The sequence below is a fragment of the Orcinus orca genome, chromosome 20 (genome assembly GCF_937001465.1).
Source record: "Orcinus orca chromosome 20, mOrcOrc1.1, whole genome shotgun sequence".
Classification (NCBI taxonomy): domain Eukaryota; kingdom Metazoa; phylum Chordata; class Mammalia; order Artiodactyla; family Delphinidae; genus Orcinus; species Orcinus orca.
The window spans coordinates 19,373,053-19,387,289 of NC_064578.1; the positions used below are offsets into that span (position 1 = coordinate 19,373,053).

Below are 14,237 nucleotides of genomic sequence, written 5' to 3' on the forward strand. Positions count from 1 at the left end.
CCAGAATGCTCACACCCACCCCAGCGGGTCCTATACCTGCCTCAGCATGGCCTGGCCTCGATTTCCCATCCAGGGCTGTGAGGACACCAAGGTGAGGAGCTACAGTAACTTGCCCAGGGAGGATGAAGGGCACCCAGGCTTGCCTGCCCCACACCTACTGGACCCTTCCCTCCACAGCCATGTCCATCAGTCAAACCTTGCTGATGGCCAGAATCTCCTCTTCACTCTTGTGCCGCAGGCAGTCCACCAGGGCCTCTGAGTCAACCTGGCCACAGGCAGACAGGTTGGCCACCACCTGTAAAGAGACCAGGCAGCGGCTGGCTCATGCTTCCAGGTAGGGGAGAGAGGTTTGCCCAGTGCCCCAGTTGGAGGCAGGTGTACCCCAAATCTCACAGAGTATTGTGAATGGATTCCTACAGTTTTGAAATTGTTCCAACTTCCCTGATGCTCAGAGGACTCTGCCAGGGGGGCCATCCCACCTGCCTAGATGGTCCTGCCTATGATGGGGGCCCCCAGCACAGCAGTCTTGTGGGCCACAGAATGCACTCAGCCTCTGCACTGACAGAGGTCTGTGAATTCTGACCCTTGAACAATCCCCACATAGGTGGCTGTTTCCAAGGTCCTCTGATGGCAGGGGAGTCCTTGTTATCCCCATTTAACAGAGAGAGTAATGGAGGCTGAGAGGTAAGAGATGGGGCAGCAGGTCTGGGCTTCCCACGGTTGGGGGCACTCACTGTGGAGACCACGTCAGATGAGTTGGCGGTGAAGTTGGGCAGCAGGGCCACGCCACTCTCCATGATGGCACAGTGGAAGAGTCCTTTGGACATGGGGGACACAACATGCAAAGACACGCTCATGCCACCCGCAGATGCGCCAAAAATGGTGACATGGTCAGGGTCGCCTCCAAAGTAGATGATATTCTGCTGGACCCAGCGTAATGCGGCCACTTGATCCAGGTAGCCCCAGTTGCCAGTTGCGTGTTTGTCTCCAGTGCTGAGAGGTGGCAGGGATGAGGGTCATGGGAGTGTCCTGGCTCCATCAGCCTGCGTTGCCGAGCCCAGCCCCAGTCTCACCTGAAGAAGCCCAGCAAACCCAGGCGGTACTGGATAACGACTACCACCACGTCCTCGAAGGCCGCCAGAGCAGAGCCGTCATACGTGGAAGCCATGCCCATGACAAAGCCACCGCCGTGGATCCACACCATCACCTGGCGAATCCAACGCACAGACACCATATGGCTCCCACCAAGCCCAAACCCCATCAGCGCTGCTACCTAAACTAACCACCACTTTGGCTCTGTCCTCCTAGCCACACGGACAGAACTCCAGCAAGACAAAGTGGTGTCTTCACGACCTAGGCTGAAGGCAACCCAAGTTCTATCAGGAAAACCGGGCCTCCCACACTTTGGGGCCCGTCCCACATACCGAAGCCCGGCTCCATTTCTCCCAGAACCCTCTCTGACATGGAAAGAAAAGGGATGTCTCTCTGATCACCCCACATGCATGCACATTAATTACAAGTGTGCTCTATTCTCATTGGCCCAACAGATAATCCATGGCTGGGGTCTCCGGCCACCGCAAAGTGCATCCCTCAGCACCTGAGTGGGTCCTGGGTATGAGTTGGTTGGGTATAGGTCCTGGGTCCCTACCAGGGCCACAGTTTCTGACGTCTGGGAGCAGCCAGGGTTCTGTGACCCTGTGCCCAGGCATCAGCCACCCATGCTGGGTAAGAAATACTCTCTTGGATCTGATAGTAAGAAGCTTCTTAACAGGGTCCACACTGCAGTGGGGCCCAGGCTGATCTTGTTCTTTTCAATCTTCTGCAGAAGAAATGTCCTCCCACCCCTTAGCCAGCTGTGGCCTGGCACTCACAGGCAGCTTAGAGCCCTCATGGGAATGCGCAGGTGTGTAGATGTTGAGGTACAGGCAGTCTTCAGACATGGAGGTAGAAGGCAGGGTCACATTCAGTAGTTTCAGAGTCATTCTTTTCACGCTAGCGAAGTCCTGCAGACACCTGGTGACCGTGGCAGGCAGTCAGTCCAGGGGCCATGCTGTGGCCATAACCAGATCCTGGGCCCAGATATGCTCCCAACTACCCTTAGTCCCACTTCCTCTGATACCTCACTCACGTGTGATCCCTCCCTAAAGCCCCTTTGCACCAAGCTACAGGCCACAGACTCTGGGGAAGCTGGGATGGAGCCTAGTCTTCCAGGAGGCCTCAAGTTTATGAGGGCCTTGGATATCAATCCTCCTGAGGTTGAGAAATCTTGACTCTGGAGGGTCTCTATGAGAACGATTGGTTGCATGTGTTGACATTCACCACCATATCACTGTACTCAGGCAGACCTGGAACAGGGGAGTAGCCTGTACACATGTGCTGCCAAAAGGAATGGATTAATTTCTCATGAGAAGGGCAGTGGGACATCCCTCATCCCAAGTCAGACTCTCAGGGAACCTCATCACTCCCACAGTTTCCAGTTTCAAGAACATATACACGCCCCTTGGTCAACGGCATCTGGCCCTGTCGGTTGGCACAGTGACTGTGCAGAGTGGGGTCTTCTGCTCCTCAGGGACCTACAGTGTCTGCTGCTAGAGTCAGGAGCTCCTACGAGGTTCAAACCTCTCCCAGAGATACCTCCTCTGGTGGCAGAGATCACCTGCCACAACCAGAACCTAGGGAGTTGTGTGTCTCTGCTTGTCCCTTCAGCTTGTGGAGCTAATGCTCTTTGAGTGCTAAGCCCTCAGTCTGGGAAAGTTACTTCACCCTTTCAAGCCCCTGCATGCTTATCAGAAAAATGCATGTGAAAATCCACCAAACTCAGAGGGAAAACTGGCTGTTTTGAAATGACATGAAATGACAACTGCAGCCTGGCCCAGAGCTCAGAGTACCCTCTATCCCAGGGCTTAGAGTTCCCTGGACCCCCTGCTTACTTGGCTGGGTGGGAGGTCCCATCCTTTATACCACTCCAAGATTCCGGGGGTTCTGGGGGCGCAAACCGCAACAGCCCTAGAGGTGGCTTGGCGAAGGGAATTCCCAAGAAGGTGTGGATCCCCACATCAGTGTTCTTCACATGGACGAGGCTCCCCCGCACCTGGCCCGTGTGCGTGGTCCGCACGGGGCTGGCAGAGTCCTGGCCTGTGGGCAGAGGGATGGACATCAGGGTTGGGTCTCCCCATTTAGCCGCCCTCCCAGACTGTTGATGTCGCCACCTCCTTCCTGTCCTCAGCTCAGCTCAAGGGACACTGAGCTTTACAGATTTCCTGCCTGTAACTCTGCGCCCCCCACCCGCAACTGCCTTCACTGCCCCAGCCTTTTCCACCATGCTCACTGAGGCTCCTTGGGGCTCGGCACCATGGTTTAGCCCCATAGTTTAGCCTCAAACAAATAGTCACAAATGAGCTTGATGGAGTGAGAGTGTCCTTTCTGCTCACTGTGTGCCAGGTCCTAGGAGGCAGTAGGAGAACTGTGGGAACCGGACAGACAAGATTCCTGTCCTTAAGGATCTCACACTCTAGGTGGCAAGAATGACATAAAGAAAGTATCCTCCAAACAAAGAGTGATAGTATGAGGAGAACTACAAAGAGAAGGGCAGCTGTGTCTAGAACATAAAAAGCACAGCCTGCTCTGCTATGGGGATCAGGGAGGCAGGAAGAGATTGAAAGTCCCCTAACAGAGAAAAAGCTGATATTATTATTTTTGTTTTTTTAATTAATTAATTTATTTTTTGCTGTGTTGGGTCTTTGTTGCTGTGCATGGGCTTTCTCTAGTTGCGGCGAGCGGGGGCTACTCTTCATTGCGGTGCACGGGCTTCTCATTGCGGTGGCTTCTCTTGTTGCAGAGCACGGGCTCTGGGTGCACGGGCTTCAGTAGTTGTGGCTCGCGGGCTCTAGAGTGCAGGCTCAGTAGTTGTGGCACACGGGCTTACTTGCTCTATGGCATGTGGGATCTTCCCGGACCAGGGGTCGAACCCGTGTCCCCTGCATTGGCAGGCGGATTCTTATGCACTGCGCCACCAGGGAAGCCCAGAGCTGATATTCTTAATAGATAAAGAATTTCTATAAATGAATAAGAAATATGCCAGCTACGCATATTTGGTGAAAGAATATGTTCAGACAGAATAAGGAATACCAGTAAACGGCTCTTACACAAATGAGGAGATGTTCATCTCACTCATGCTAAGAGAAATGCACATTGAAATCTGACTGTGATGTCAACAACTTATTTTGTCACAGAAAGCAAGACAATCAGACATTGTATGTTTTCTGTTGGAAGTCCACTGCACCACATATGAAGTAGTCTTGTCCCCAAACAAAACAAAGCAAAACCTAAAATCTGAATCTGATCAAGCCTCTGGAATATAAATACAAGTTTACAGGCATACAGGGGACAGAGAAACAGTTAAAAGACACCCTAGGGATGTAATCAGCAAGACCCAAACTCTGTTATATGTGGAATCTAAAAAAAATGATACAGATGAACTTATTTACAAAACAGTGACTCACAGACATAGAAAACAAACTTATGGTTACCAAAGGGACAAAGTGGGGAGGGATAAATTAGGATTTTGGGATTAACACAAACACAGTACTATATATAAAATAACCAACAAGGACCTATTGTATAGCACAGGGAGTTATACTCAATATCTTGTAATAATCTATAAGGGAAAACATTCTGAATATATAATATATATAACTGAACCACTTTACTGTACGCCTGAAACTAACACAACATTATAAATCAACTATACTTCAGGAAAAACAAAAACAAAAAAACCCTCAAACTCTGGGATACTCTCCAGAACAAACTGGTTTCTTCAACACAGCAACAAAATTACAAGGAAAATAAAAGAGAGGCAGAGGAGGAATCTGAAGATTGAAAGAGACTCATGAAATACTTCAAAAAGATACATAATAATAAATATTGGAAACGATGTGGAAAAACTGGAACCTTTGTATATTGCCGGTGGGAAGGGAGAATGGTGCAGGTGCTTTGGAAAACACCCTGGCAGTTTTTCAAAAGGTTAAACATAGGACTTCCCTGGTGGCGCAGTGGTTAAGAATCCGCCTCCCAACGCAGGGCACACGGGTTCGAGCCCTGGTCCGGGAAGATCCCACATGCCGCAGCTAAGCCCGTGCACCACAACTACTGAGCCCGTATGCCACAACTACTGAAGCCCGTGCACCTAGAGCCTGTGCTCCGCAACAAGAGAAGCCACTGCACCGCAACGAAGAGTAGCCCCTGTTCGCCACAACTAGAGAAAGCTCGCGCGCAGCAACGAAGACCCAACACAGCGAAAAATAAATTAATTAATTAATTTTTTTAAAAAAGGTTAAATATAGAGTTACCACAGACCCAGCAATCCCACTCCTAGGTATAAACCCAAGAGAATTGAAAACATATGTCCACAAAAAAACTTGTGTATGAGTGTTCATAGCAGGATTATTTATAATAGCCAAAAAGTGGAAACAGTCCAAATGTCCATCAACTGATAAATGGATTGATAAGATGTACCATATCTATACAATGGAATATTATTCAGCAATAAAAAGAAGTACCGAACATGCTACAATACGGATGAACCTTGAAAATATGCTAAGTGAAAAAAGCCAGTCACAAAGGGCCACATATTGGATTATTTCATTTATACTTCCAGAATTGGTGTATTCATAGAGACAGAAATGTTGGGGAAAGGGGAACTGATGTGGTAAACTCTGTGAATATACTAAAAACCACTTTAAATGGGTAAAAGTTATGCCATGTGAATTATATCTCAAATCTGTTATTAAAAAAAGCACATCTACTAATGTTTAAAGTAAGAACCTTGTTTAAATCATGGTTTTAAAAAAGTCATAAATATCATGAGATAATACGAAATAAGAATATTTGACTAGATGTTTGATTACATTAAGAAATTATGAGAGACATATATTTCTTCTTTTAGTAGGACATGATAAAAAAAATTACAGGTGAGGGGCTTCCCTGGTGGCGCAGTGGTTGAGAGTCCGCCTGCCGATGCAGGGGACATGGGTTTATGCCCCGGTCCGGGAAGATCCCACATGCCGCAGAGTGGCTGGGCCCATGAGCCATGGCCGCTGAGCCTGCGGTCCGGAGCCTGTGCTCCGCAATGGGAGAGGCCACAACAGTGAGAGGCCCGCGTACCGCAAAAAAAAAAAAAATTACAGGTGATATGATGTCTGAGATTTGCTTCAAATAATGGTGCAAAGGAGAGGTGATAATCCAGACAAAACTAAGTTGCCCAGGTCTTGATAACTGTTAAAGGTAGATCATGGTACACTGAGTTTGTTATATTATTCTTGCTACCTCAGATGAGGAGCCCTGCAGTGCTGTATGACCTCGGGCAGTCCTGACCCTCTCTGTGCCTCAGGGCGCAGGGAGGTATCCAGTCAGTCTCCCAATTCCCCTGGTGTTATCTCCACTGGCTCCCACCTCCCTGGCACCTCTCCTCCTGCAGGCTCAGGCTCTGCTTCTGCAGAATTTGGCAGATTTGAGCCTGGTTTCATAATAAAAAGTAAAAAAAAAGAAAGAAAACAAAACAAAACCATCCTTATGGAACTATATTACCCTACACCCATTAGGTTAACGTGGATGAATGCACCTGACGACACCTGGTGTGGGTGAGGCCGGAGTTAGCAGCTATTCACATGCTCCACAGAGGGCAACTGAACAATGCCTTTCCAAGTCAGAAGACTCATCCTTCTCCCGAGGAACACGCTGTCTACATAAGTCCTTTGTGGGATGTAACGTCTGCCCATGTAATTCACTGCCTCCACCGACCTTTAATGCTTGATGTTTGTTATAGCAAAAGACAAAACCTGCTAAAATGTTCCTGAGCAGAGGCTAGTTACACCAAGGATGCTTCCTCCTTGAAGAGAAGCCCTTTCATTAAACAGTATGAATAAGTTCTACCATGTGGGCATGTGGAGAGGTCACTCCGTGTGTCAGGAAGTGGAAAAGCCAGGGACCAAAAAGGGAGGCAATGTGTGACCATTTGGGTGAAAACCAAGGATGCATGCACACATCCATTCTTGGGTAAACTCCTGGTTAGTGTGTGGAAGGCCCTGGGGACCTAGATGGTCCCTGCCTATAAGCCAGGACTGGGTGGGAAAGGAGAGGGTCAGACCCATCATCTGTGCTTGCCAGTTCTTCTTTTCTGAAAGTGGGTCCCATCCAACATAGCAACATTTTTAGAAAGAGGCATCAGCGAGGCCTCGCAGATCGTGGCGCTGCAAGGTTCCAGTGACCTCTTAGAGCCTGGTGAGCAAGGGGTAAGGGCAGAAGCACGATGGGTTGTGCCTCGGGGTAGTCCTGAGTGTGGACGCTACCCAGGCAGATTCGACTGGGAAGGGAGAGGATAATCAGGTTCCACAGGCAGAGCCCGTTTGGATTAGAGGATCACGCCCTTCAAGAGGAGCGCAGGGGACTTCCCTAGTGGCCCAGTGGTTAAGACTCCACACTCCCAAGGCGGGGGGGTGGGGGTGGGGTGTGGGTTCGATCCCTGGTCAGGGAACTAGATCCCACATGCTGCAACTAAAAGATCCCATGTGCTGCAACTAAAGATCCCGCATGCTGCAAGGAAGATCCTGCACTCGGCAATGAAGATCCAGCATGCTGCAACTAAGACCCGGCGCAGCCAAATAAATAATTTTTTTTTTTTTAAAAGAGGGGGCACAGGAGCTGGAGCTGTGCCCAGGTGCCGTGCCCACATAGTGTAAGCTATAAAGGCTACCAGTAAGGGCTGGCACAAAGAGAGATCACCTTTGCCCTGGAGGTCAAGACCTGCCCTTATTCGGGGTGGGTGCATGGGGTGAAGAGAAGCACGTTTAAGTCTGTCTGATAGTAGGATGTGGTGGCTGGGGGATGGGGGCTTCTGTAGGCTTAGCCAGTAACCTTGCCCAGGGCTCCTGTGGAGAGGGGCTCAGTGGGTGTCAGGACACCCCTCTGGCCAAGGGCAGAGCCAAATGGTGGCGGGAAGGTATAATTATTGTTGTTATTACCCCCGTCAGCACCAGCTCCACCACAAACACTCGCAGAGAAATGTCCCAAATAACTCCCCAGCCCCGGCGATGCTCAGAGCCCCTAGGGCCTGCTTGCGCCTTGGGGTAGTGCGACTTGGGGCAGCCCAAACTCTCTCTGCGCCTCAGGGGGCGCAGAGATGGCATCGTATCCCTCACACGGTTCTGGTGCTGGAACTCTCCACCGGCTCCCACCTCCCGGACGCCTTTCCTTCCGCAGCCTCAGGTCCTGCCTCTGCAGAATTTGGCAAATCCTACCCCGGTACCTGCCGCCCCGCGTCGGAGCCTCACCCTGGCCCGGGACAAGGAGAAGCAGGACCCCGAAGGCCACGGCTCTCAGCCGCTTGCGAAGTCGGTCCAGCTGCATCGTGGGCTCACAGGTCTTTTTTGCACTACCGACGGACATGCTGCTTTTCACCAGGAGGCTGCGCAGGGACGCATCCAGCCGTCGACCATTGAGTGTCTCGCCCAGGCCTGGACTTTGTACTGGGAAGGGAGTAGGCGGGGAAAGACGGGTTTGGCAGGAAAGCAGGACAGAACGGGTAAAGGCCAGGGGCAGGTAGGGGCTAGCACAGCCGCTTCCCCTCTGTCCTCTTGGGCCTCCTCCGCAGGGACCTTGAGGCTTCTGCAGCCCCTCCGCAATACCAAGAACCCTCTCCACAAACCTGCGTTCACTGTCCTTATAGTCACAGGCCCGACAAGTGTGTTCCGAGGGGGAGAGAGAGGGAGCAATAATCTGTGATTGGGGAAACCAGGAGAGCTTCCTTGACGAGGTGCACGATCAGGATTCCCATAGACAGATAAATAAAAACGACCTTCGTTCAGAGTGAAAGGAACCGCCCGAGTAAAGGCAGGGAAGTCTGACGGCCCTTCATTCCAAAAACTCCTCCTTGCTTTCGGGGATCGATTTCCTGGGTCCGCCTTCATTCCCCTATTGTCCCTGGTCTGAGGGTCTCTGTGGGCCCTCCTCCCTACTCGGCAAAGGCCGGCCTTCTGAAATGCACACCTGACTGTGGCACTCATCTTAAGGACACTCTCAACCCCACCCCGTGTCTTTCCCTGTCCCCACCTCCCGTCAAAATCGAGGTCACGGTTCTTTATCCATTGGACAAACATTTGAAGAACGTCTTTAGGGCCTCACGCTGGGAACCGGGAGAGCACTCCCAGGCCCAAGGTGCAGCGGGGCCTGCAGGTGCGTCACTGGGAAGTTCGGAAACGCAGTGAACCGTGCCAGGACAGAGGCAACTCTGGGCGCCCGCCCAGCCTAAGGGGCAGGCCTCTCGGAGGAAGTGATGCCTGACGGTACGCCTGGCTCAATCTCAAGACGGGTCTATAGTGCCCCAGCCTTGGCCTGCGCCGCCAGGCACCCTCCCGGTTCGCACACCGTGGTCCCTTCTCTGTGTCTTTGTTGGAGCGCTCGGCATTTTCTCGGATCCGCGTAGAGAGCGCGCTGAGGCAGCCGCCCCACCCAAACCGCAGGCGGCATACCAGCAGGGCCGGGTGTCCCTCGCGTTACCCCGTCGCCACGCCACGCCACGCCCCCTTCCCGTTCCCCGGAAATGCACCGTAGGAGCGGAAGCGCCCGCCTGTAGTTGCCGGCAGCAGTTCCGTGATGGTGGGCGGCGGCGGGATGGGGGGCGGCCTCCTCGAGAACGCGAACCCCCTCATCTACGAGCGCTCTGGGGAGCGGCCAGTGACCGCGGGCGAGGAGGACGAGCAGGTTCCAGACAGCATCGACGCGCGCGAGATCTTCGATATCCGCCGCTGCCGGGCGCGGGCGGGTTCGCGGTGGCCTGGGAGGTGGTGGGATGAAGTGATGTCCAGTAGTCGGTGGAGCTGTAGTAGGGACGGGCAATCCCGGAGGGGGGTTCTGAGTGGGCAGAGGCGCAGAGTCCCCTTTCCTTCACTTGCCACATCTGATTCGCTCCATCAATGACCCGGAGCATCCACTGACGCTGGAAGAATTGAACGTAGTAGAGCAAGTCCGGGTTCAGGTGAGTCACTCGCAGCGTCCAGGGGAGCGACTTGCTCGGGAGAGTCAGAAGGGCTCAGCTGTGCACCAGGGGCCTGGCGTTCTCTCAGCTCACGGACTCCTCAGGGGATCTTTGGAACGGGGTGTGTGTGTGTGTGTGTGTGTGTGTGTGTGTGTGTGTCCATTTCATGGATGAGGAGACTGAGACGCATACTGATTAGATGACTTACCTGAAGCAACAAACTAAGAAGAGGGTCAATGGGCTGGACGGGCCATGACTCCTAACATCCCACCTCTCCAACCAGGTGAGCGACCCCGAAAGCACAGTGGCCGTGGCCTTCACACCCACCATTCCGCACTGCAGTATGGCCACACTTATTGGCCTGTCCATCAAAGTCAAGCTTCTGCGATCCCTTCCCCAGCGTTTCAAGGTAAGGTGGAACTGAGCCCTGGGGGTGGGGCAGGCATGAATGTCTGCTACTGAGGAGGACATGGAGAGCATGAACTTGAACATCCGAGTGAGATCTGGAAGGATCCCAGCTAGCAGAGATGAAACTGGGAGGAGGCTTTCCAGTTGGATGGGACAAGACTAAAGACCCAAGCTGGAAAGTGCAGAAAAGTAGTGAGGAGTGTGGCAGGAAGGGCAGTAGGGAGCTGTAGATAAGTTTGGAGCAGGGATGGGGCGCAGGTGGGCCTTTAAGTCAGCAGCAATTGACCAGTCCTTTGGGTAGAGATGGAATGGCTGTGAGTGGGTTTGGGGTGTAATGGAAGGGCCGGAGTCCAGAGGCATGATTAGGAAGAAGGATCAAATGGAGGTGGTGAGTGGGGAGAGGGGAAAAGGGGGTAGCCAGGTGTGTGAGTGCTCAGGCCCCACCTATCTCCCTCCCAGCTGGACGTGCACATTACACCAGGGACCCATGCCTCGGAGCATGCAGGTAAGTATGGGCTGGTGTTGAGGCATTAGCCCGGAGGCTCCCCGCTTGCCATGGTGGTCTGTAGGGCAAGATTAGGGGGACGGTTGGGGGTTTGGCAGTAGGTGGGTGACTCCCCAGTGGAGGTGGCAGCCTAGACCTAAGCTGGCCTGACTTGAGTGTCCTGTGTTTACCATGTTCTCCCACTCCTGCCCTCTCCCTCTCCTAAGTACACAGGACCAGGGTTGTCAGGCTTTATAGTATAGGAAGCAGACATGAGTGGCCAGGTGGGAAGGGGTCACAAGAAGGTAGGGTAGGTGTGGGCTCAGGTGGTTGGGGTAGCCTGACCAAGGTTTGGGATCCTGGGAAGGCGGCGACAGGAGGGCTTTGTTGGTGGGGGTATAAATATATTTCACCACTCTCTTCTTTCCACCCAGTGAACAAGCAGCTTGCGGATAAAGAGCGGGTGGCAGCCGCCCTAGAGAACACCCACCTGCTGGAGGTTGTGAACCAGTGCCTATCAGCCCGCTCCTGAGCCTGAATTTTTGCTCCCAGCCCCACGCAGGGCTCATGGCCTTGTTTTCTTGAACCACTGACAATAAGAAACTAACATTTTGCATTTTGTAATAAACCCTTAATTTATATTCATTTCCCAGCATGCCTGAGAGTCTTTCATCTCAGTGGGGGTCACTCCGGGTTTGGGGTAGGGGTGGTAGTGAGTGCCTATACAGGCTGGGTCGATGAGGTTTGGTTCATTTTTTAAATTTCTCCCAATGGTTTGATTAGGAAAAGTTGCAAGTATGCCAAAAAATTGAAAGAATATTGTAGTGAACACTTTTGTATACCCACCACCTAGATTTAACAGTTGTTAACATGTTGCAACTTTGGTTCTATTTATGTGTGTGTGTAGAATATAAATATACTTGAAAGTAAGCTGCAGACACATGACCCTTCACTTCTCGGTACTTCATCCTGTGTCTCCTAAGAATAAGCCTGTAACCACAGTACTGTTATTTGGCCCCTAAATGAACAATTCTCTGACACTAATATCTAATATCCAGGCATGTATGAATTTCTCCCAAAACGTCATTCATAGTTGTTTTTTAAGTCAGGCTCCAGTCAAGTTTCGTGTATTGCATTTGGTTGTCATCTCTCTTTAGCCTCTTCTAGAACTGTCTCCCTGCCTCCCTACCTTTTAATCTTTCTTGACACTGACTATTTTGAAAAGCCCAAGTGAGTTGTCCTGGAGAAGTCCCACAGTCTGATTTGTTGTTTTGTCTGCTGTTGTAAACTAGAAGTTGGTTGAGTTCAGGTTTGAGTTGACTAGTGAGAACCTTGCCCAGGAGTGTGTATGTATCCTTAGCATCCACCAGTAGCTGTGAGATACCAGCTTGTCCCCACTGTTGGTGATGATCAGTTTGGTCCCCTGGTCAGGGCAGTGCCAGCAGATCTCTCTGCTGAAAGCCATCGGAAGCACTGTCTCCACCAGCAGCCTGGGAAACGTGTGGCACCCCAGGTGCTCAGGTCTGGGGCCCCTGCCTCGCCGAGCACAGGTGGTCACGAGGATAGACCGTGGGGCTTAGACCTTGGATCAGCCAGTCAGGAGTCCTAATGTCACAATCCCCTGCCTGCATTTCCTTCTCCGAGGAAAAATGCGGATATTAAGAAGACTTGCCCACCTGGTGGGCAGAGGCCTCAGCAGGGACCCTGGCCGCTTGGCAAATCTGTTCTTGGGGGCCTTCTGACGACATTGGACCTGTCCTGAGAGTGGGCATTGGCCGAAGGCTTTATATATACTATCTAGTCCGTCAGTCCTCAGGCCAGCCCTGTGTGGCAGTTGCTGTTCTTTATCATCTCTGTTTTGCAGATGAGGAAAGAAGAATCTAGAATAAGTAACTGACTCCCCAAGACCTCCAGTTAGGGAGTAGAGGAACCTCAGCTGGTCAGCAGGTACTGCTCAGCTGGCAGGGGGTGCTGTTGCCTAGCTGGAGGGGCCTACGCCCACCTCCAACCCCCACTTGCAGGCGGGAGTAGCTTCGCCACCTAGTGACCGAGATCTGGCTGCTCAGAGGGGTGAAGCCATCGACCCATGTCACCCAGTTTCTTCATGTGTCATGTGGGGAGACACAATAGCTTAGGACTGCTCTGGAGATTTAAAATGGATCTGGGACCATTTCAGGTGATCTTCCAGGCAGAGTACCTCCCACTTCCACAGATGAAGAAGCTCAGTGCTCCAGAGAGGCAGGAGGCCCCCCAGGGCCCCGCAGGCCCCAGGGAGCCTCCCCAACCACCAATACCCAGCTGTAGGCTTTACGACGTGTGTACTTCTGCACTGACAGCCCGCTGTGTCTAGGTGTCTGTGGTGTCTGTGTTCACCTGGGGGTGGGAGGTCACGGGGGAGGCAGGTGTCACTGAGTCATTCAGCTGGCTCTCCTGGCAGCCAGGCCACGGTGGACGAGGGTCATCAAGCTGCTCGTATCCAGCTGGCATATCAGATTGTCCCCTTGTCAGTCTTGACTCATCTGTGCGTGGCCCACGGCTGCCTGCAGGGACACCATTTGTGAATCCTGGGCTAGTGCCCGGGGAACTTTCTGGAATCCCAGCTGCTGTCTGAGAACATGGGGGTGGGAGGGGTGGGGTGAAGTTTTAGGTCCCTGAAGCCCTCCACCAGGGGTGTGTGGCTGTGCTGTTTCTGGCCTGTGACTTCTCAGGCCTCGGTTACCATGTCTACAAAATGGGAACAACAAATCATAGCTGAGTGAGACGGACCCAGAGATTAGATGACATGTACGAACAGGCCCAGCTATGTCCATTTTTGCTCATCATCATTCCCAAAGCACAAGGGCCTGGCACACAGTAGTAGGTATTTAGTACAGGTCAGTGGAATGAATGAATTGAGACTTAGAACAGAAGAACTGGGGCATGGGAGCTGTGGTGTAAGGAGGGCCGGGAATATTGAAATCCAGCCAAGTTGCCTTTGCAGCATTTTGCTACCCGAGGGAAGGGGAAGGGCATGGGGTCCCACAGAGAAAAGGTGGGTATGGGGGAGAGGGGAGAGGTATCTGCATCTGCCCCTCTCCTGGGCAGACCACCGTTCTGGAGAGAATGGAGCAGAAGCAGGAAAGAAGAAGCAGGAGAGGGCCCAGGGATTCACTCAACCTGTCCTGTCCAACTAAGGGTGATAATAAAAGTGTTCATATCGAGATATTACTATAGGCCAGACATGTGCCAACCACCTTACCTCTGCATTTTGTGTTATTTATATCTTATAATAACCCCCACGAAGACATTATCCCTGTTCTACACAAGCGGGAACTG

At 52.1% G+C, this 14,237-nt stretch overlaps 2 protein-coding genes across 19 annotated transcripts in view; one reads left to right on the top strand and one right to left on the bottom strand.

Moving 5' to 3' along the window:
• CES2 (carboxylesterase 2) overlaps window positions 1-9,425 on the bottom strand; it is a 20,934-nt gene extending 11,509 nt beyond the window's left edge. For 13 of the 18 annotated variants that reach the window (XR_004477463.2, XR_004477464.2, XR_007474451.1 and 10 more), the window contains exons 1-6: window positions 8,295-8,522; window positions 2,931-3,135; window positions 1,872-2,013; window positions 1,074-1,207; window positions 735-993; window positions 197-295 (exon numbers count right to left, since the gene is read on the bottom strand). Coding sequence is in view for 15 of the 18 variants with exons in the window: in XM_033407747.2 (XP_033263638.2) it covers window positions 197-295; window positions 735-993; window positions 1,074-1,207; window positions 1,872-2,013; window positions 2,931-3,135; window positions 8,295-8,442 (987 nt within the window). In the remaining 3 variants the exon portion in view is untranslated. Of the gene's footprint in view, window positions 1-196; window positions 296-734; window positions 994-1,073; window positions 1,208-1,871; window positions 2,014-2,930; window positions 3,136-8,294; window positions 8,523-9,105 lie in introns of those variants that run through there. The other 5 variants (XM_033407740.2, XM_004280882.4, XM_049703834.1 and 2 more) reach the window with 4 other exon arrangements.
• A 140-nt stretch (window positions 9,426-9,565) lies between these two features.
• Window positions 9,566-11,567, top strand: CIAO2B (cytosolic iron-sulfur assembly component 2B). The gene is made up of 5 exons (XM_004280886.4): window positions 9,566-9,790; window positions 9,951-10,030; window positions 10,314-10,439; window positions 10,898-10,943; window positions 11,357-11,567. Exons 1-5 carry the CDS (start codon window positions 9,649-9,651, stop codon window positions 11,452-11,454), a joined length of 492 nt encoding a protein of 163 aa, XP_004280934.1. The 5' UTR covers window positions 9,566-9,648; the 3' UTR covers window positions 11,455-11,567.
• Window positions 11,568-14,237: the final 2,670 nt, after the last annotated feature.

Excerpts from the sequence above, each read along its gene's own strand:
- CIAO2B (XM_004280886.4), top strand. The coding sequence starts at position 9,649 with ATGGTGGGCGGCGGCGGGATGGGGGGCGGCCTCCTCGAGAACGCGAAC. Across the intron at positions 10,031-10,313 it reads TAGAGCAAGTCCGGGTTCAG|GTGAGCGACCCCGAAAGCAC; the intron begins GTGAGTCACTCG and ends CTCTCCAACCAG. Across the intron at positions 10,944-11,356 it reads CCATGCCTCGGAGCATGCAG|TGAACAAGCAGCTTGCGGAT; the intron begins GTAAGTATGGGC and ends CTTTCCACCCAG.